General features: G+C 46.4%; 1 protein-coding gene across 1 annotated transcript in view; it reads left to right on the forward strand.

The window, feature by feature from the left end:
* The window catches only part of LIX1 (limb and CNS expressed 1), a 139,407-nt gene that overhangs the window by 56,062 nt on the left and 61,027 nt on the right, over window positions 1–22,318 (forward strand). The window contains exon 3 of the mRNA XM_063456745.1: window positions 3,004–3,144. Within this exon, the coding sequence (XP_063312815.1) occupies window positions 3,004–3,144 (141 nt within the window). The remainder of the gene's footprint in view (window positions 1–3,003; window positions 3,145–22,318) is intronic.

Below are 22,318 nucleotides of genomic sequence, written 5' to 3' on the forward strand. Positions count from 1 at the left end.
TCACATCACAAATCTCCCTTCTGTAAATATATACAGTTTTCCGATATCATTTAGGATGAATACACTCCTGCAAAACCCTCTACAACTGTTCCCTGATCAATATATCCTTGTTAATTAATGTATATGTCTATCTCTCTCTATATATATATATCTACCTCCTAAACTCCAACTCATTAATAAAGTTGAAATTGGTATAGGAGTGCACATTTAGCCTGTCCAGACTTGTATGTTGGTTGCTAGCCAAAATTGTGGTTGACGGCATTCACCGGGGTTTGCAGTCTTTCATCAGGATTGTTGGCTAGAATGGGGCAACTTTGTCTTCGTTGGCCAACAGGGAGCTCAAGTCCCATAACTCATAGTTAAGGTAGGTAGAGAGGTAAAGGAGACTCTGTGAAAGATAGTGGACAATGCAAATGAGTTGGAAAGATTTACTTTTGTAAAAGAAGCTGAAACTGGAGAAATTAGGTGATAAACTGATGGAGAGAAGAAACTGGTAGAGAAAGACTGGAAAAAAGGTCGGGAGACAGAATGATGACAGTCGGGAGGGAAATATATGACAGTCAGAGGTTAAAAAATAGCTGGTGGAGACTGGGGAACAGATGAAAGTGTAGAATTAAACAATAAATGAGAGAAAAACAGAAGATGCAAAGTAATTGGGGGAAAATGGTGCAAGGGAGAAATGGGATGCCGGAGAGGCTTGCTTTTGGTAGAATTCCTTGCACCAGCTCTGTTTTCCCAATTCCAGTCCTCTCCAGTTTCACTAAGTACAGCTTGTCTCCTCACTGTCCAGGCTAACCCTTCCATCTTCTTACTCTTCCATATGTGATGCATTTGTTTAAATACTATATTTTGTTATCACCTCTGCCATCCATCTTCCTTCTGTGTACATTGCACTTCTACCTTCTGTGCGATTATATCCCACTCACCTGTGGATTGCTGTTTAAGCAGGGATCTTGGCACTCAGTCCCTCTCTTGTTTTTCAAAATTATTTTGTCACTGTTAGTTATATGTAATGTACCTGTTGTACAGTTCTGTGCTATATGTTGGCGCTATAGATCTTGTATATTTTTCCATTTACACCAGTCTGCCTAAAATTTATATTTTGTATTATAATTCAGAATCTGGGCATCCGAATTCTTGCAATTATAAATTCAGATTAAACAAATTTGATACTGATGAGGATATTTCTAATCTTCATTGTTGATCCTCATAGCAATAGAAATACTATGCTTTTTCTGAACCCAGCAGGTGTTAGTGTGCAGTACCAGCACAGAACAGCCATGGGGACATTTAGAAAACCTGGATGTAGGTAAGGTCTGTGTGTAGCGGGACCTGGGTAACCCGGCTGGTTATCCCCGGCTATTAATAATTGCCCAGACCCATTTCCCCCAGTAACTGGATGACACACAGTTCCAGGGTACAACCTTTGACAATCTTTATTGAGAACCGGCTTCTTTTATGCACAGAACCCTGCAGGGGGTCTCCATCCAACACAACACAATCCCAGGCATGAGGTGGGACTGGGTTACAGATAACCATCTCCCGCTCTGAGATATACCAACAGGGCGCAGGGACAAACATGAGAACACATAACATACAGAGGGATGAACTTTGGGACTCGGCGCCCCGAGAAGGGAAGGGGTTACAGAGTGGAAACTTATCTCGCTAAACAGCCCTGGGTCCCATCTGGGATCCCTGCAAAAAGCGGGGCGATTGAATGTACAAAGATATCAGCATCCAAAGTCTGGAGTTCGTGGCTCTGTACATCCCTGAAATTAGTTCTATGGTGTTACTTGATTTAGTCCGGTGAATTCAAACTTCGCCACCAAACCAAGCAACAACCAAACAGCTGAAAGGGCGGAAACCAAATCGCAGAAAACTGCACTCGGGGGAGGAGGGAGTTTCACTGCCCAATCTGAAGAAAGGGCACAAAAGTCGGTTGCATCAATCGGCGTTCGGGGAGGAGAGGGGTTTCGCAGCCCAATCAGAAGAAAGGGTGCGAAACCCGGTGGCACCAATCGGTGCTTGGGGAGGAGAAGGGCTTCGCCGCCAAATAAGGAGAAAGGGCGCAAAACCCTGTTTGAACGTGAGCGGGCGCTCTTGCTCTGATTGGTCTCCGACGCCCTGCAGCGACCAAGCAGCGCCCACTCGTGCCGACCAACCAGGAGATTGGCGCAAACCCAGTTTGAATGGGCGCTCCTTCTCCCATTGGTCGGCACCGACTTCCACGCAACCATCGGTTCCCTGCAGCCATGAGACTGACTCACAGCCCCAGGGACTCCCTGCTTCCGGTCGTCCCGCTCTCTGGTGGATATCCCCATGCTGGTAACCACTTGAGAGAACGCTCTCCTGGGCAGCCACGGGGCAGATAGAAGGGGTAGGGAGTGATTATAGCTCCGTTGGGAGCGGGTGCGGGTGAAGACAGTGCGTGCAGGCCGGTTCATGATACAAATGCTCCCCCGGTGGGTGTTCGGTGATACGAAACGGCAGCCACCCAGGGGAAGCACGCGCCGCTTGTTTCCCTTGCTGTCTGTGGTTTTCACACGTTAGCGAGGTATGAACATTCAAACCACACATTCTAAATAGAGATTATGGGTGGTCCGGCGCATAGGGCTCCATGCGCCAGAGCTCCCGGGTGTGGTTGAAAAGCAATTTGCATGGTTTAGTGTAAAAATTACAAAAGGGGAAAAATCACAAAGGGGAAATACACATTTCAGGGGAGTATATCTACAAATATGAGAGGGCAATTCACGGTTATGCAGCGGTCCCGCCACACCGTGGATTTGGAAAACATGTCAAACTAGTGGTTTGCATTTGTAATATTGTCTTTCTAGCATTTTGTGTGATGTACAATAGTGCCCATTCCATCATGTATACATTTACGAATACTAATCATTAGAATTATTGACAGAAATCAAAATTCCCTTTTCTTCATAATGATCTCTGATTGGGTTTATATAAATCTTAAATTGTTAGACTCTAATAATAACGTCTTCTTTCCAGTGCTGTTCCAGTCGAGCAGAAGCGCGGAGAGATGCAGCAAAAGTTGCCTTGATCAATTCACTCTTTAACGAGTTGCCGACTCGCAAGATAACAAAAGATTTCATCATCGCAAGTGTTCAGGAGGCCGTCACATCCACAAGTGTAAGTGTAACGTCAGTTATACCTGCAAGTTACATTGTTATATATATATAGTCATCATTCATGAGAATTGACAATGAGTATGGTGAATGTCCATCGCCTTTGACCACATCATGACATTAGGATGTGTCATTACATGCTAACTATACTAGACTTTAACGTTGTTATGACACGTCCTAGCGTTTTGGTGTTGAATCCCTGCTCGCTTTAATGAGTCACAAGTTTCAGTTTATACCTAGGGCTCCCCTATGTCAGCTGGGACCATTTTTAGGGGCTCCATACTGCCAGACGAGCTTTATGCAGACTGCATAGTGAGTGCAGCAACGACTTGGACTAGTGACTTGGCAAAGAGCTCCCTTGTTTATTTACACCCCAAGATACTTAATAGCTAAGTAGGTAATTTATAATGTATTTCTTTAATACATGCAACATCATCAATAAATCCATTACACATAATGCAACTAAATCCAGTAGTAGCAGAGATCACAATATAATTTAATTAAAATGTTGTGATCAAACTTGGCCTTTTTCCTATCGCATTACAAAATATCAGTTCAATTCCACTGCTGGAGACAGATATTTTTGTGTTATTTGCCAAAGACATTGTTTCTGTAAACAATTATACACAAACTGGGAAGAATGATATTTAAAATGCGCCCTTTTGTCTTCTTCTCCGGTGTTTCCATGCGTAATCGTGCTGAATATTTCATATGATTTGAAACCAATTCCCTTGACATCTAATCTTTAATTGGTTCTTCTACAGAAAATAATATTTTTTTTCCATAATCCAGTAGACTAACTATTAAACTTATCTGATCTACTTTTATTTTATATATTGTCTCTTGAAACATATTCAGCTTTTCACAGATTGTAAATCCTCATTTTGAGAACATTTCTAGTTATAAACAAACACTTGGAACAGTAATTCAGCCGTCAGCTGCAAATGTCAGCCGGTTTGTGCAATGGGCTACAATAATGTGGTGTACACTATGTTTTATTTGTTTGTAATTTTGTTTAATTTATAATAAGAATGTTTTACCTTTAACTGGATAAGAAACTTATCTGATTTACTCAGATTTTGAGTTGGCTCATTCAGGTTTTAAGTTAACTGAACAGCAAATATGGTTGTAGTTTCATAATACAAATATTCTTGTTTGCAAATACAGTGCCTTATATAAATGTTCACCCCTGTTTTTGCTTCTTTACCCATTTTCTAATGTTGGTTAATAATTTTGGATAACCTTTTCAAACTGTTTAATATTTTCGGATAAACTTTTCAGATAATTTTTTTCTTTTCAAAATATTAAAATATAAAATTATATCATAAATAAAAAAATACCTTCACCATGGGCCTGGCACCTACTCTCCCGTCTTGTTCCTTGCCTTGGTGCAAATCCCAATCAAACTACAAATCTCCAAAAGAACACATAAGTCAACGTTTCAGTCGTTGTATCAGGACTGAAACCAACAAGCAGAGATTTCTTGGTTGCACACATATTAATATTGACTAACATGAATCAGTAATTGTTTGACAAACATTTAGGTAGGTCTACGATCTTTCTTCTTTGGCAGAATTTATCATGCTTTATTTGGTTGGATGGATACCATTAGTGAGAAGTAATAGAAATCTGTCCGCAGGTTTTGAAATAGGTTCTGTGTCTGCTCAAGAGAAAAATAGGCACCTTCTGCCGCTCCCCAAAAATATAGAGCAGACTATTAAACCATAATTTCCAAACAAAATTCCCTTCATTTTCAACTTTCCATGAAGCAAATGTGTTTTTTACACTCCAACGATGAAACATATAATGTAGGTAATTTACAAAAAGCCCTTTATTAAACAAAATAATATAAAAATTACAAAAAATAAGTTTAGCAAAATAGACTGACACCTATCGAAGGGGGAAAAAAGGACAGGCCACATACCAAAGTAACATATAGGTAATGTGTTTGTAAAATATCACACTTGAAAGGTACAGAATTCGTACAATATTTTATATCGTGAGAATGTGCATTCATTTGTGCATTTTCGTTTGCTTTGCAAATCAATGTAAACTGAATAAGTCTCCATCTTCTCATCCACCATGTAACACAACAACCCTTCCATGTCAAACATTTTAGCAGCCATCCTTGGCCGATGTGGGACAGGTGATTTTAACCAGGTGCACACTACCGGGATTTCTTTTTTTTTTATTTATTTTTTTGTTATGTTTTATGTGTTATGCTACCTTCTTTAAATATATATTCTTTATACATATATGTACATGATTTGTCTTAACTGGTATAAAAAACAGTAGAGGTTTAAGAAAATTGCAAATTTGAAGCCAAAGAATTACACTGTAAAAATTGCAATGTTGGAGAATTTTTTCCACGTTAGCTGTTTTGGCCTTCGATGTGCCTTTCCTTTGTCAGTTCTACATGTTTCCAGGTTGGTGGATTTACCCTTTGGAAGACATTGAAAGCAGTTCCAAGCTGTTGAAGAACTGTGAAAGTTCATTGTGTTTGTTTTGCAGCCAGTCATCTCGTGCCAGGACTGACAGCCTCTCGTTACAGCTGTTGATGCATTCTGTTTGTAGATCATTTATCGCGGGATAGGACAGTACTTGGTTTAATTCTTCCCAGATCTCATTATTTTCTTTCACATGGCAGTCAAAAAAGGAACGCTTTAGCGTTAGGAATACAAAACTGAATTCCTAACGCTATAGTGTCCCTCTGCCTCTGCGGCCCTCCCTGCCCGGTGTCGAAAGAGCTAAAAACTCTTTTAATACTTACCTTAATTCCAGCTCTGAGTTTGCTCGGAAATGGCATTGTCTCTTCTTCCAGCTATGTCACACGAACCAAATGTGCATGCGTGCCGAGTGCCACACGCACATTAGACCTTTCCCATAGCAAAGCATTGAATCAATGCTTTCCTATGGGGAATTTAAAGACACTGGACGCCCTCATGCAAAGCGATTTAAACTTTGTGAAAATGCAGGAAGCGCCTTTGGAAAACAGCCATTGGAGGCAGTTTTAACCCTGCCATGAAAACATGCCAATAGTGTCCCTTTAACCCCTTAAGGACCAAACTCCTGGAATAAAAGGGAATCATGACATGTCACACATGTCATGTGTCCTTAAGGGGTTAAAGGTCAATGTCACTCAGAGTCTCATAAACATGAATGAAGTATCTTAATCTCTCTCTTTTTATTTAAAGGGGGTTCTTGAAACTATTTGCAGAAATTATAGAGTTTCTGCTATGTCTCTTTTCCTTTAAGAAATTATCTGGAAAAAGATTTGTAATGCTTCTAAAGCTTATCCCTGACAAAAATCAACTCCTTTATACTGTAAGCTACTGTGAGTCACATTTTGGTCCTGTATGCCTGACTTGTCATGTTAGAACTACTTCTATGTTTGTCCATCTTCTGCACAGTGCTGCAGAAAATGTTTGTGCTTTATAAAATATAATAATTATAATAAGCACAAAAAGGGCAGAACCAGGGACCATTCTTTGGGTGGTGGAGGATTCCATCTTACATTCTCAATCTTCTATTTCAGGGTTTCCCAAAGTGTGGGTCGTGACCCACTGGTGGGTCGCCGGCTGATTCCCAGTGGACTAACCCGCGCCTCCAGGGCCACCGGAGACTATCAGGTAGACTGATTAGTTGGGCCCTTGGTCCGTGACCGTGGGCCCGACACTAGGCGGGGGCCCAGCGGCTTGCCGTCTATGCCGCTGGGCCCCTCCATCAGTCTGCCCAAGAGAACCCACGACCTGCGGTCTGCAGCTCTGTCAGGTGCAGAGCGGCAGACCGTGTGATAGAGGTCTTGCGAGCACCCAGAGCGTTACCATGGCAACACTCTGGATGCTCGTGAGACCTCTTATCACACGGTCTGCCGCTCTGCACCCGGCGGAGCTACAGACCGAAGAGTTAACCCACTGGACCACCAGGGAGAGACACTGGACCACCAGGGAATTTATTCAATTAAAAATAAAGCTAGGACACAGTCCACCCCCCTGTCCACCCCCACACTGTAACCTCTTCTCTCCCTGCCCCCCTCTCCACACTGTAACCCACTCTCATCATGCCCCCTTCCCAAACTGTAACCCCTTCTCTCCCTGCCCCCTCCCCACATTGTAACTTTTTCTCACCCTGCCCTCTACCCACACTATAACCCATTCTCACTATGCCTCCCCACTGTAGCCCTTTCTCCCCCTGCCTGCCCACTGTAGCCTTTTCTCCCACTGCAACCCTTTCTCACCCTGCCCCTCCACTGTAACCCTTTTTCACCCTGCCCCTCCACTGTTACTCTTTTTCACCCTGCCCCCCCCCACTGTAACCCCATCTCACTCTGCCCCCCCTCCTCACTCTGTAACCAGTTCTCACCCTGCATCCCCCACTGAAGCTCTTGCTCATCCTGCCCCCCACATTGTAACCCTTTCTCACCTTGCCCACACACTGTAACCCTTTCTCACGCTGCACCCTCCACTTTAATCCTTTCTCACCCTGCCCCTCACACTGTTATCCCTTCAAACTCTGTCCCCCTCACCACACTGTAACCCTTTCTCACCCTGCCCCCCCCCCACACTGTAGCTCCTTCTTCCCCTGCCCCGACACTATAACCCTTTCTCACCAACCCCCCACACTGCAACCTTTTCCCAACTTGCCCCACACGGCAACCCTTTTTCAAACTGCCACCCCACACTGTCACCCTCACCTCCCCCACACACTGTCACCCTCACCTCCTGTCTCTGTGTGTGTGTATCCGTGTGTCCTTTTATGTCAGTGTTTGTGCATTTGTGTGTCCTTGTGTGTCTGTGTCTATTGTGTCAGTGTGTATCTGTGTACATGAGTGTCTGTGTATCTATGTGTGAGAAACTAGGTGTATTTGTGTGTCTGTGTCTCTGTATGTGTGTATGTGTTTCAATGTGTGTAGAAGTGTACACACTGCACACAACTGCACACCTGCATTCACACACCAACATTCACACACATACTCCATGCAAAAACATGCTTACATTCAAATACACATTGTGTATATGTATTTTTTATACACACAATATACACACACTGCATCTACTACACAAGCACACAAATATTACATACAAACACACCCCTGTACTAAAACACTAAAATTATATACAATCACCCCTTCCTTCAAACACCAACACTACACAAAAAAGCACACCTACATTTAAAGTCCAACACTACATACAAACACCCCTGCATTCAGACGCAAACATTACACACAAGTACACCACTACATTCCTATGGCAACAGTACATACAAATAATATACTTAATACAAAAACATGCGTGCATTCAAATGCTCAAACACTGATCACAAATATAACCCTGATTTACCAGACAGACACGAAGGCCCTCTGGGCTCCACCTCATAGACGGCTCCCTTTCTAGGCCCTAGAGGTATTTGTAAAAGGTTTGCTACAGGACACCAGAGTGGTCAGGCCATCACCTGTCATAAGGATCTGGCCATGACAGTTTTACATCCCTTGAAGTCTCATGCCGGTGCAACACCACATTGGAAGTGACACACTTAGTATATATAAGCATTGTCACAGATGCCCTACTATGGGCAAATGGTAGATCCCCAGCTGGTATAGCATTGTTGAAGTTCTCCGACAGATGGGGATATACCTTTTGGCCACACTTGCACTAGAGGGGTTCACAGAAAACATACTTGCACCAGGGCCCGCTCTACCTTAGTTCCACCACTGGGATAATCAACATGAGGTGCCTGGATGAAAGAGCGGGACACAGCACTTCTGATTCTGGCTGAGTCTGTGAGTAAGCAGTTGTATGCCTCTAAAACTGATTGCCATGATATGCCAAGTTGCTGCCTCAAGAACTGCCATGATACCCAAATTATGCCTCTAAAACTGCCAAGACACGCAAAGTTTCTGCCTCTAAAACTGCCATGATATGCCAATTGTATGCATCTAAAACTGATTGCCCTGGTGTGCCAATTGTATGCATCTAAAACTGATTGCCCTGGTGTGCCAATTGTATGCATCTAAAACTGATTGCCCTGGTGTGCCAATTGTATGCATCTAAAACTGATTGCTGTGATGTTCCAAGTTTATGCATCTTAAAGTGATTGCCATGATGTGCCAATTGCATGCCTCTAAAGCTGATTGCCATGATGTGCCAATTGTATGCCTCTAAAGCTGATTGCCATGGTGTGCCAATTGTATACCTCTAAAGCGGATTGGCATGATGATCATTTTTAAAATATGCATTAAAAGAAAGTGGGTCTTGAAAAATAACCGTTTTAAAAAATGGGTACCGGCCCATAAAAGTTTGGGAAGCCCTGTCCGCTTTAGTGCCCTCATTCACTTTAGCTTACAGTTCATGCTGCTGCTGAACCTACAATGGTTTGCAACCTGTTGGCCACTTCAGTGACCTTTCTGTGCTCATTAAGACTGTATAAAGTAAGAATTGCCAGGAATTTATTTTTTATTTAATTTTAAGAGAGTGCTTAAAGAGTGTATTAATATGTACATATTTCAGAAAAAGGTGCGTATGCTTATGTATCTATGTGTGTGTATGCTCATTGTCGTATGCATCTGTGTGTTTTTGTCTGGGAGTATATATCTGTGTGTGACCTGAAGATAGTGATTTGTAACATAGCGACAATTTTAGCTCCATGCATTTTCAATTCCCGGGGACAGAGCAAACAACACGCTGTCTGTTTATATTAGACAGACGTTTGGTGTACCTGTGTCGGGTAAAACAAAGCCGTGAGAATTAAACACACCGTGTTCTAAAGCTAAACTATGCAGATTCATGACTCTGGCATGAAAGCATGGCAGCTGGCATTTGTTACACATTAGTGGCTGAAACGTGCTATCTATTATTTATACCGGTACGGCCTGTCTAAGCCATTATAACAGATATTCCAGTGTTTTGGTTTTTTCAGTATGTGTGAAGCATTGATAGAGTGGGTCTAGCTTTGAAATGAAGCCCTCTATTTTTTTTTACATATCACCAGATTGTAAATTGCTCTGTATCTGAAGCCGGTGTGCACATGGTGCCTTAGGAGAGGAAATCACTTTGAAATACGTGATATATGACTGTGGCCTTTTAGTAAACTGTCATTGATAAAGGCCTTACTTTACAGGGACAAGAAGTGAAAATTTCTAAATAAAATATTTGAGTGCCAAACTTTGCATTTGAATTTGATTTCTTGTACTGTTCTTGGTATTCGCTTGCGTTCTGTTGTGGGTTGTTTAAAAAAAAAAAAAATGCATTTGAATTAGTTGTGTAACAGTGTATGTTTAATCTCTTCACTGCTGACATGAAATGAGAGTGAAATAGCTTGTTTCTAAATGTGTCTGTGTTGTAACGTAGACAGGGAATCTGCATTATTAGAACATATGTGGTGCTAGTTATTGTCACAGCTTAGATTTGGCAACATTTGCCTTGGTCAGTGCCTGAAGAAGAGGTGGCTTGAGTGCCAAGTGATGGGAAAGGGGGTCCCGATCATGGTGTAGGTGACAGGAATCGAACTCTTGGACTGCTGTACCTGCCTGGGGCCGGCTGCGCACAACCAGTAGTTTTGGTTAAACAAGTTTGGGTAACAATGTTCGGTAAATATCACTGTTGCCAGGCCCTTTTTCTCTTAAACAAGTATTTGGTTGCATTATATGCAGGATTCTGACATTTTTAGTTACATGTTTTGTATGATGAGAAATTCATATTGGTATTTCATATCCCGTGAAGTTGCCACCTCTGGCAGATTTGTTACTGGCAAGCTAAGCATTATAGTTATTAGGACGTATTTTATGGGTTAGTTGGCAGTGAGAATTTCTTAAAGTCAATTCATAAAAAAACAATGTTTCTCATGCTACTTAGAGCCCACCCCCACTGCTTGGGTAACATAACATTGTAATTTCACTTCTTCATTTTCCTTTCATTAAATTTTTACCGGGTATAGCATGACATGCGCACAGTCGATTATTCGGCAGGTGCGCTGTTTACCCCAAACCCCCCAATAACTTACAGACACCGTATTTCTGTTGGAATAAAAAAGTCCACAGCTTTATTTATTATTATAAACAAGGTAACAAATTGGGGTCATTGCCACAAAAGTAAATATACCTCCACCCCCCACCGTACATAAATTACCCCCGGCAATGACCCCGCCAATAACAATAAATAACATTATAAATAACCAATTAACACATAACATATGGCCTACCAAAGAGGCCCCATATCCATAACTTTTTAAACTGTAGGGGTGTACCGAGACCCCCCTACACCACCTGGTTCGGAGCCACCGATGAGCTCGAACCCACAAACCATTTCACACTCCAGTTTAATCCAGCCTAACCAATTTATACTCCTCCTACCTTCCAATTACCCAAGCCCTATCCCGCCGCTGTGACCAAACGGGAACTCCAAAACAATAGGGAGGGTGGGAGGGACAATTACCAGGTAAGTGTCAGTTTAGTTAAAATGTCCCTTGGTCATAAAATGGCCGCTTAATATACTCCTATAGTCCAACCCCCATTTACCAATAACCACACCCCTTTAACTGGTTACTCCCCTGCCTACTCCTGGCTCTGTCAAGGCCCACTCCCCTGACTGCGCTGTTCCATGGGCTACATGACATGCGCACAGTCGATTATTCGGCAGGTGCGCTGTTTACCCCAAACCCCCCAATAACTTACAGACACCGTATTTCTGTTGGAATAAAAAAGTCCACAGCTTTATTTATTATTATAAACAAGGTAACAAATTGGGGTCATTGCCACAAAAGTAAATATACCTCCACCCCCCACCGTACATAAATTACCCCCGGCAATGACCCCGCCAATAACAATAAATAACATTATAAATAACCAATTAACACATAACATATGGCCTACCAAAGAGGCCCCATATCCATAACTTTTTAAACTGTAGGGGTGTACCGAGACCCCCCTACACCACCTGGTTCGGAGCCACCGATGAGCTCGAACCCACAAACCATTTCACACTCCAGTTTAATCCAGCCTAACCAATTTATACTCCTCCTACCTTCCAATTACCCAAGCCCTATCCCGCCATAGCAAGAGACTTGACCCCTTAATGTCTCGAGCGACCCCCACCACACATAAATAGGGCTTTGGAAATACCCTCCTGGAATCCTAAGTTTAGTAGATCACACCCCACATCAGACAGGTGCACACCATCCCGCCTAAAATAACCGGGCAACCCGCCCTCCAATTCAAAGTGCCTCACTGGGACCCCCCCTAGTCTCCTAATAAAGACAGACATGGCCTTATTTACTTTACCACGGCAACGTGCCACAGCCGCCGGGTCCCTGGCATGCCTCCAGTTCAACCGCGGCACCATTTCAGACCAAACTATTGTAACTCCTGGGACCAGAGCCCTCACCCTGTCCAGGTCCCTCTTCATTCTCCTGACCAACACCTTCTGGGGGACCAAACCTAAGTCATTGCCCCCACCGTGAATCAACAGTATATCCGGGGCAAACCCCTTGGACAACATCCCAAAAATTTCACCACTTATACTCTGCCAGCTGAAACCCCTAAAACCAAACCACCGAAGGTCCACTGTGTCCAGAAGAAAACCCAGTTGTGTGCCTTGTCTCCGAACTGCGGCCCTCTTCTCCGCCCAGTAGACAAACGAGTGACCCACCAGCCAAGCGACCAAGCCTGAAAGGAAACAAATTCAGTTAACCGGCAGAGCACCCTTTTCCCACATCCACAACATTCCATTCACACCAACCTTTCCGGCCTTACATATGCACGGAACCTGATGGATTCCCATCTCCCAATCTGCTTTATCCGCTCCTCCCCCAGCCCGAGCCGCGCCGCCTCAGTCGCAGCCCCGATACGGAAGGAGTGCGTACCAAATTGTCCGGGCTGCAAGCCCAATCTCGTCAACCCCATGCGGAAGACTCGCAAGAACTGAAAGCGCGACAGCGCCTTCCCATCCTCATGAATCAGGAAGCAACCACCAACCTGCGGGCGAACCCGTAAAAACACGTCCCCACACGCAACCGGGCACACCGGGTACCCTGGTAGTGAGGACAGGACAACATTCTTACCTTTTCCGAAGACGTCCGTCTTCGAGCGCCGGAGCCAAATCACGACCTTGTCCTGTTCTATAGCCACATCCTCATACCGGAGGCCCGATGCCCCCGACCTATTGGCGCTCACCAATTCGCCAATACGAAAAGCCCCAAAGAAAGCCCACACGAAAGCCACAGAGAACAAAGTTACTTCAAATGCCGAACTACACACTTCGTTCAACAACCCCACCAACCCTTGAAGGGTGGCAAAGGACACAGGCCTCCTCGTATCCACAGACCTCCTGCCCTTCTTGAAACCCTTCAAAGTTTGCTTTACCAAGAAATGTTTGGTCAGGTCTTCCCACCCGTTAAACTTGAACAGGAAGGCTAACGCAGACATGTAGCGTTCCACCCTAGAAGGGGATGACCCACCTGCCACCAACCTGCAAAGAAGCCACAACAGCGTGTCCAACCTACCCGCTGCAGAATCGCCTGCTCCCGCCTGGGACAACATTTCCTCCCATTCACACCAAACCTTAGTATAAGCGGTCCAAGTCCCGGCGCCAGTGAGCTCCTTATGTATCGCCCAAGCACAACGTCCCGAGCCGCCACATCTCCTCCGGGCATGCCTGCCCTGTCGCTTGTGCGTCCGGCGCTGCTTCCCGGAACCGCACCCACTGTGAACGAGACAGAGCGTCAGCGACCACATTCAGCAGGCCCGGCACGTGCCGCGCCCGGAAGACAATGTTCCAAGACATACACAAGAGCACTAGCTGCCGCAACAACCTAACCACTGGCAGGGACGAAGCCGATAGACTGTTAATTACCTGTACCACTGCCATATTATCAGAGTGGAAGATAACTTTCTTGTCCCTGAGCTCCTCGCCCCATAGTGACACCGCTACCACAACTGGAAAAAGCTCCAAAAAGGCGAGGTTCCGAATCAAGGGGCTCTCGGACCAAGCCTCAGGCCAAACCTCGGCACACCACTTGCCCCCAAGGTAAGCCCCAAAGCCAACGCTCCCCGAGGCGTCCGTAAACAGCCCGGCTTCGCCAGATGCCTTCATCACATCCCTGAAAAACACCCGTCCGTTAAACTCAGTGAGGAAGCGGTCCCATATGTCCAAGTCCTCTCTCATACCAACCGACACCCTGATGTAATGACTCGGCAGACGGACCCCACAGGTAGCCCTAGCCAGCAATCTACAAAAAACTCTTCCCATAGGGATCACCTTACAAGCGAAATTAAGGCTGCCGAGCAAGGACTGCAGTCCCCGCAGCGTAACTTTCCTAGCGCCCTTTATCGCGTGCACCTGCTGGCGGAGCACCCTCAACTTCTCCTCCGGCAGCCTACATTCCCCCACGACCGAGTCGATTTCCAGCCCTAAAAAACTCAGACACTCGGTCGGGCCCACTGTCTTGTCCTCGGCCAGAGGAATCCCAAACTGTTGGGCTAACCTCTGGAACACCCGCAGTATTTGGGCACATCTGTCGGACCCAGCCGGGCCCACACACAGAAAGTCGTCCAAGTAATGGACCACCGTACCCCCGCCCGATTCCCTGCGCACTACCCACTCCAGGAACGTGCTAAACTTTTCAAAATACGCACACGAAATGGAGCAACCCATGGGTAGGCACAGGTCCACGAAAAACTTACCCTCAAAAAGGCACCCTAACAAATGGTGACAGTCTGGGTGGATAGGAAGGAGCCGGGATGCTGCCTCCACATCCACCTTCGCCATCAAAGCCCCTCGCCCTGCTCTCCGAACCAACTCGACAGCATGGTCGAATGATGCATACGATACGGAGCACAGGGCCTCATCGATATCATCATTTACTGACGCCCCTTTCGGGAATGATAAATGATGAATCAACCTAAACATACCCGCCTCCTTCTTGGGGACTACCCCCAGCGGGGATACCCTCAAGTCAGGCAGCGGCGGAGCCTCGAACGGCCCAGCCATCCTACCCAGTTGCACCTCCTTCAGCAACTTGTCCCTCACAACTCCCGGGTGTTCACCCACCGACTTGAGATTACTGCATAACCTCCCCACATCCCTACTCTGAAACGGTATAGAAAAACCCTCCGTAAAGCCGTGCCATAAGAATTCAGCGTCCTGACGGTTACCGTACTGTTTTAGCCACGGCAGCATCTCGCCTACTTTCACCGGGGTTGCCCCCCGCGGCAGCGGAGGGGGCCGACGCTCCAACGGCTCCCGCTCCTGGTGCAGACTTACCTCGCTTAAAACACCGGCTGGCTCCGTGTGCACCCCCACAACCTGAGCACTCGTGCTTAAACCGGCACGACGCACCCCACTTACATTGGCCCTCGTTAAAGAGCCAACAGAAGCCTTTCTTTTGCCCGGCCGATGCAGGTCCCCCAGGGGCCGCACCGGCCGTCCCTTGAAAGGGCGCAGCCTTTTGCGCCATCATGAGCCGCATCCAGAGGGGAAGGTCCATTTGATCCCACCGCATGCTGGGATTCGCCGCTAACCTCTGGCGAAACTGCTCGTCGTACCGCCACCAGGCGACCCCGCCATAGGTCCGGTACGCTTCCCCAATCCCATCTAGGTAGCAAAACAATTGGGAGCATTTATCCGGCGACTTTTCCCCTATCACGCTGGCCAGGATACAGAAGGCCCGCAGCCAGTTCCCAAACGTTTTAGGAATCTTCCGATACCTACGCTTTTTCTCCTCCTCCTCCTTCTTTGCGTCCTTCTTGTCCTCCTCCTTCATGTCTAAGAACTCCTCCAGCGGGAGCAAGGAAAAAACCTCCACAAACTCACCCTTCCAAATTTTCTCCTTGATGTCCATTTTCAGATGACAACCTAATGGGCCCGAAAAAGACACGTGCACGTTTTGCCGCGCAGCGTCGGTAATTTCGCCCCCAATACCTACCTTGTCCCCCGACTCCTTACTAGTTTCAGACACAGATAACCCCACTTCGCTATCCGGCGTTGGGCCCACGGCCCTACCTTGTAACCCCTGGCCTTTCTCACACGTCCACACTCTCCCAAACTGAGGTGAAGCCATTTCCCCACCCGCCCATGAATCTAAGAAAGATTTTAAGCAATTCAATAGTGTTCCTGCGTGTGGTGTAACAGTTGACTCACCGCCTGAGCCCGAAGCCGCAGAAGGCTGTGGGTTCGTTTCCCTTCCGTCCGCCATGCTTGGCTCCGGAGCATCCAATTGGCGCCGACTCCCGTCAGCCTGGCCCTGCCTCAGGACCGCGGGTGTAGTGCTGCGAGACCTGCAAGGAGAACGACACCTGGGTAGTGTGTCCACATGATCACATACCCGCCCAACCTCCTTATGTTCATGCCTGTAGTTCCGCACCATATCCCGACTCCCTGCCTGGCCCTCCCGGCCGTAAGCACTGCGCCGCTGACCTGGCGAGCTCCTGCCTGAGGACCCAGACGCACTGCGCCGCTGCCTCCACCTCCGGTCCCTTGAGGCCGATCTCCTTCTGCTAAACCTGCTTGCAGACCTGCTCCTCTCTCTACCCCTCCACCCGTCAGCCTGCCTCCTGTCATGCCTGGCACTGACGCCGTGCTGCTCCCTGCTGCGATGCGGCCTAGGGCTCCGCGAGAGACCCCTCGGTCCCCGGGAGCCGCCCCTGCGGCCCTCCCGCTCTCTCCCAGCCCGTCCTGTCTCCATGCCCTGAGCTGAGTCCTGGGAGCTATCCCGACCTGCTGAACCTGGCCCCTTTTGGGCCGCCTTGCGAACTGGGGATTCCGCCTGTCTATCCTGGCGTTTTCTGTCTGCTAAAGCCGCGGGCCCTGCCGGCCCCAATGTACCTGGCTGAGCGGACCCGCCGTCTGCGTCCCTTGTGCTGAACCTGGCCCCACTAGAGGCCGCCCCCGATGTGTCCCCTTGCCCAGGGGCTCCCCCTGCCATCAGGGGGACCGCCTGATCACTAGAGGCCTCCGCTCTGCCCCCCGCCCGCTGCCCAGCCCCAGCGCCATTCCCTGACTCACCGGGCCGCAACCGCTCACTGCTTCCACCATCCGATCTGCTCTGGGTCCTGGCTCCAGCCGCAACCGTCCCGCCTGCCGCCTCCCGGCGGGGCACACACCGCGTGGTAGGCCTCGGCCTAGCTGCTGCCCGCGCCCGGCCAGCACCGCGTCGGACCGACGGTGCCGGCCGCGGTACATCCACTCCGCTGGGGCCCGCTACCTCATCCAGGGCCCCAACAGACTCCGCTGACGGGCTCCTCCGTCTGCCGACTTCCGGCTCCATGCCCGGGCTCAGCCGCTGGGGCGGTCTCGCCCTCCTCATGGAACGCCGTGCAGCCGCCGCAGGGGTTGTAGGGGGGGGACCCTGAGCCCCCAGTTGCTCGTGAAGCCAGGCCAGTCCTCTATCCCGCACAGCAGCTCTCACTCCCTCCAGGATTTCTTCCATTGATGCCATGATCTGCAAGACAAAAGAAAAAACCAACACAGACCTGCCAAAAACAATTACCAGGTAAGTGTCAGTTTAGTTAAAATGTCCCTTGGTCATAAAATGGCCGCTTAATATACTCCTATAGTCCAACCCCCATTTACCAATAACCACACCCCTTTAACTGGTTACTCCCCTGCCTACTCCTGGCTCTGTCAAGGCCCACTCCCCTGACTGCGCTGTTCCATGGGCTACAGGATTCGGCTGATCAGAACTGGTTCAGCCATTGGCCAAATCACTCTTAACCCTTTTTGTGCTTCCTTATTTGTGTGGTGTGATGATGTGTGTGCATGTAAATTGATTGTAGTTACTGTGTGTGAATGCAGTTATGTATTTGAATGTTGCAAATTTGTGATTTAAACTCAATGTTTGTACTGCCTTTACTCCAAATATCTCCCACTGCTGCATGTCTCTTCCCTTCATAATGTATATTTTTCCTTACTTGTCTTTTCTTAGTTTTTCCTTCAACACTCCCTATGTCTCTCTCTAAACTTTTTCCTCCTACCTGTTTGTATCCCCAAGTTGTTTCCTTTCCTGGTCTTATGTCATATAGCCAAATATCCTCTTAGTTCTGTCTATTTTTTTTTTATTTTTTTTTTTTTACATTCTTTATTTTTTTTTATTTTTTCTGTTTTTTTATTTTCATTTACATATCAAATGAGTGTAGTCAATGCACTATGAGCCACTCGCAGGTGGAAAACATATGTAATTAACAACCGAGGAAAAGTATAGCAACTGTGACACTGCTTTTACATACTAAGTATATTACTTCCCATGTGGTGTTGCACAGGCATGAGACTTCAAGGGATGTAACACTGTCATGGCCAGATCCTTATGACAGGTGATGGCCTGATCACTATGGTGTCCCGTTGCAAACCTTTTACAAATACCTCTAGGGCCTAGAAAGGGAGCCGTCTATGAGGTGGAGCACAGAAGGCCTTCGTGTCTGTCTGGTAAATCAGGGTTATATTTGTGAGCAGTGTTTGAGAGTTTGTATATGCTACCAGGCCGCAGTCAAGTAGAGTTGCGCAGGATAGTTAGGTGGTGTAGTGCCGAGCAGTGCCAATTCAGACTGGTATGGGAAAATCAAGGGAGTTTAAATCCCCCCTCCTCCCCAGCCCCCCGTATCTCGGGCTGTCCCGGTAGCACTGGGAAAGAAGGAAAAGAAGTGAGGGTGGGAGGGGGAGGAGGAAGTAAAGTAGGGGGAGGAAAGCAGGGGAGGGGAGAGAGAAGAGGGAAAAAATGGGAGGGCACTCCCTCCACCACACTCCACTACCTGCCAGAGATTGCGTCACTTTCATATATCCAATCGTCCAATACTTTCAAGCTATAATCACTGTTATGTCAAATCTCCCGTGCCTCTGGTCAGGGCCTAGTCAACCCCATCAGAGTGTAACAGGCTAATTCTGATGCTCTGGTCTTGCAGAGTGGGGGGGGTTTGGAGCCCCCAATAGTCTGCTCCTGCGGAAAGTGAAAATCCCTAAGCTGCTTGGGAGGAGCGTTGCGCCATTTATGTGCGACAGGGAGTCCACGTCAAGTCGCATTTTTTTAAAGGTGCCACGTAAGGAGGGTGTGAGGGATTCCATGCTGTATAGGTCTTCGACGCTGTCCATCCACTGCGCCACGGTCAGTGGGTCAGCCGAGCACCACTTGAGCAGAATAAGAGATTTGGCAGCGTTTAGCAAATGTCTCGTGAGGAAGCGCTTATACACTGATAGAGAAATCGTTGTATGATGCAACAGCATCGGTAGGGGTTGAAAGGGCAAGTCCAAGTCTAGGATTTCAGTAATCTTGGAATGTATGCGCTGTCAATATGGCTTGATATTAGGACACGACCACCAGATATGCAGATCCATCCCCACTTCGGTCCCACATCTCCAGCCTGTGTCGGGAAGGTCACTATTCATGATATGGAGTCAAGCTGGAGTCCTGTTCCAATTAACAATGATCAGTTCTGTCTCTTCATCTTCCCCTGTCCTTCATATGTCTCAACCTCCATGTTCTTCATCCAATATCACTTTCATCCTTTTTGCCTACCAGACTTGTTTAACAGCAGAGGAATGTACGTTGACACAATGCTGGAGAGACTAGTAGAGATATTATGTTGCAGAATGTCCCATCCTCTTCATTTCACACAGATTCCAATATTAATATATATTGGGCAGATGAAGATGTGCGGTACCTATTGTACTCTGCCAATCAAATGCTTCTGTATCAGACGTACTGGGTTCATTCAGCGTAGTCACGCTGCCCGTAATGACGCTGAATTTGAATATCTCTCACTTTTGAATGACTCTAGTGAGTGACAATTTGATAACCACTAGAGTTTACTTTTTGGACAAATGTAAACATTGGCATTTCACAGCAAAAATGGATGGCATCTATCCTGGTTTTAGTTAGTGCTTCTTATAAAACTTCCTTATTGTAAGATTTAGAAAAGTATCCCAAGGAAAAAAAAAGAAAGCATGTTCATGTAAATCATCGGAATGTCCCTGTTCCCTCCTCTGATTTCCTGTCAGGGTACCTGTAGTCTCTACCCCTGAGAGGGGTAGAGACTTAGACGTTTTTCCATCCAGACGGCATGATTCTCCCGTTCCTCGCGGTTCCCTCGCGCATGTAAACGCCGGCCGCGAGAGAGCTATGCCTTTTTGTAACGTGACGCTCAATAGTCGACGTCATGACGCTATGCTAGCCCAACCTGTCAGTCAAATCCCGGACACGAATCAGGTCTCGGCGGAGGCGTGATTAGTCTCTAGAACCAGGGTATTTAAGGGAGCTCTCAGCATTTACTCATTGCCCTGTCGTGGTTCTAGCCAGTCTAGTCGCACAGTGCTCTTGTTTTCTCTTGTCTTTTGGTTCTGACCCGGCTTTGTTATTACTTACCTGTTCTCTCTGTTATCCTTGACCCGGCTTGTCTCTCGCTTACCTGTCTTCTCGTTCTCTCGACCTCGGCTTGTCCCTGACCATTCTATACGTAGTTCTTACGTTAAGTCCGGCCATTCTAAGGTCCGGTATACGTATCTGCTACTCTTTGTACTCTGCGTGTTGGATCCCTGCCCCGATCCTGACATTACGACAGGGCCAATGGATCCTGCAGGTACAAACTGTCAGCTTGGTTCTCCTGATCCTAGGTTTGACGCCATGGAGCATAGAATGGATCAGATGGCACTAGCACTACAGGCGTTACTATCACGTCCTAATAATCCACCTGAGGAGATGCGTAATACTTCTATTCCTCCTGTGAGTTCAGGGCTAGAGGTAGCCACTGTAGGTGCTTCTTCCCGAGTTACCCCACCTGTACGTTATGCTGGTTCTCCTGAAAGGTGTCGTGGCTTTTTGAACCAGATCAGTATCCATTTCGAGCTACAACCCCGTTCCTACCCTACTGATAGGGCAAAGGTGGGATTTATTATCAAGTTGTTATGGTACTTTTTAGCAGTAAACCAAAATGTTTAAATGTCTATCTGTTCCTGTCCAAATTAAGAAAATTGAATTGCGTATAAACGCTGAAGTAATTCAGTCTGACACACGGAGTTCAGGTTAAAATAACTTAGAGGAAATTTATTGAACAACAATAAAAGAAAACCGCGCCCTTATTATGATACGGACATACGTACTCAAGTCCTTTTGGCCTTACAATTTCAACGGTATACCTCAAAAAAAAAGAGAAATATACAAAATAATAGTATAACCCTGTGGGTAATCTGAGAGTGAAAAAGAAATATATGGTTATACACTCACATTTGGCAGAGCTAAATACAGAGCTCTGCTGTTTTAGCGCGTAGACGGAATAATCCCCGTCCTAGGATATATGTGAAGTAGTCAGCGTCTTGATGGTCTCAAATAGAAAAAACAGACAGGAATATCCACATAGTGTAGTAAGTACCAATATTAGTATGGGTGATAAGTGAATAAAAGGTATCGTACTCACATTTACCAGAGCGTACCTCGCTCTAGTTAGTAGCGCATAGGTGGTATGATCCCCACCAAGGAATATAGACGAAAACCAGGAACAAAATATAATATGGAGATCTCAGAGTAATAAAAAGTAATAAAAGGTATATTAAAACTATTTATTAACATATATATAGATAAAAAGCAAGATGCATAAAATACTCTATGAGAAAGTCCATATAAAATCCACTTTACGCGTTTCACCTATGGAGGCTTCTTCAGAAGTGTGGATAGAGTCCTGGTAGTGTCCAAATATATAACAGATGTAATAAAAACAATTGGTGACATGTGGTAGGAAAATTAGTTTGCTTACTGTGTCCTAATTTCGCGCGCGCTGTCAAACCGGAAGCCATAATTCCCAGTGGTTTCAAGGAAGTGAGTTTACTCTAACCACCGGTGGAACGCACGCGTCATACCGGAAATAACGCGGCGTGGCCGGCCGGTGGTATTCTGTGCGTTCCAGCGTGGAACGCATATCGGAGACGGGCCAATCAGGGGCTGTAGCTGGCCACTGTAGATAATGCCAGGTTAATGTCCATGGGCAAATAGAGTATGAATGTTCGAATCTGGCAGGCATTATACCAATATACAGGCAAAATACAAAGTGAAAGAACAATAACATAGACCTTATCGATAAGAGGTATATGTGCATTAACAACTACAATAATATGAGTTCATATACATATAAAGGGTACATAAAAAAAAAAGGGTACATAAAATTGCACATAAAATATGGGTAAAATCAAAGTGAGTGACTCCACTCCATA

Source organism: Pelobates fuscus, chromosome 5, assembly GCF_036172605.1.
Source record: "Pelobates fuscus isolate aPelFus1 chromosome 5, aPelFus1.pri, whole genome shotgun sequence".
NCBI lineage: Eukaryota > Metazoa > Chordata > Amphibia > Anura > Pelobatidae > Pelobates > Pelobates fuscus.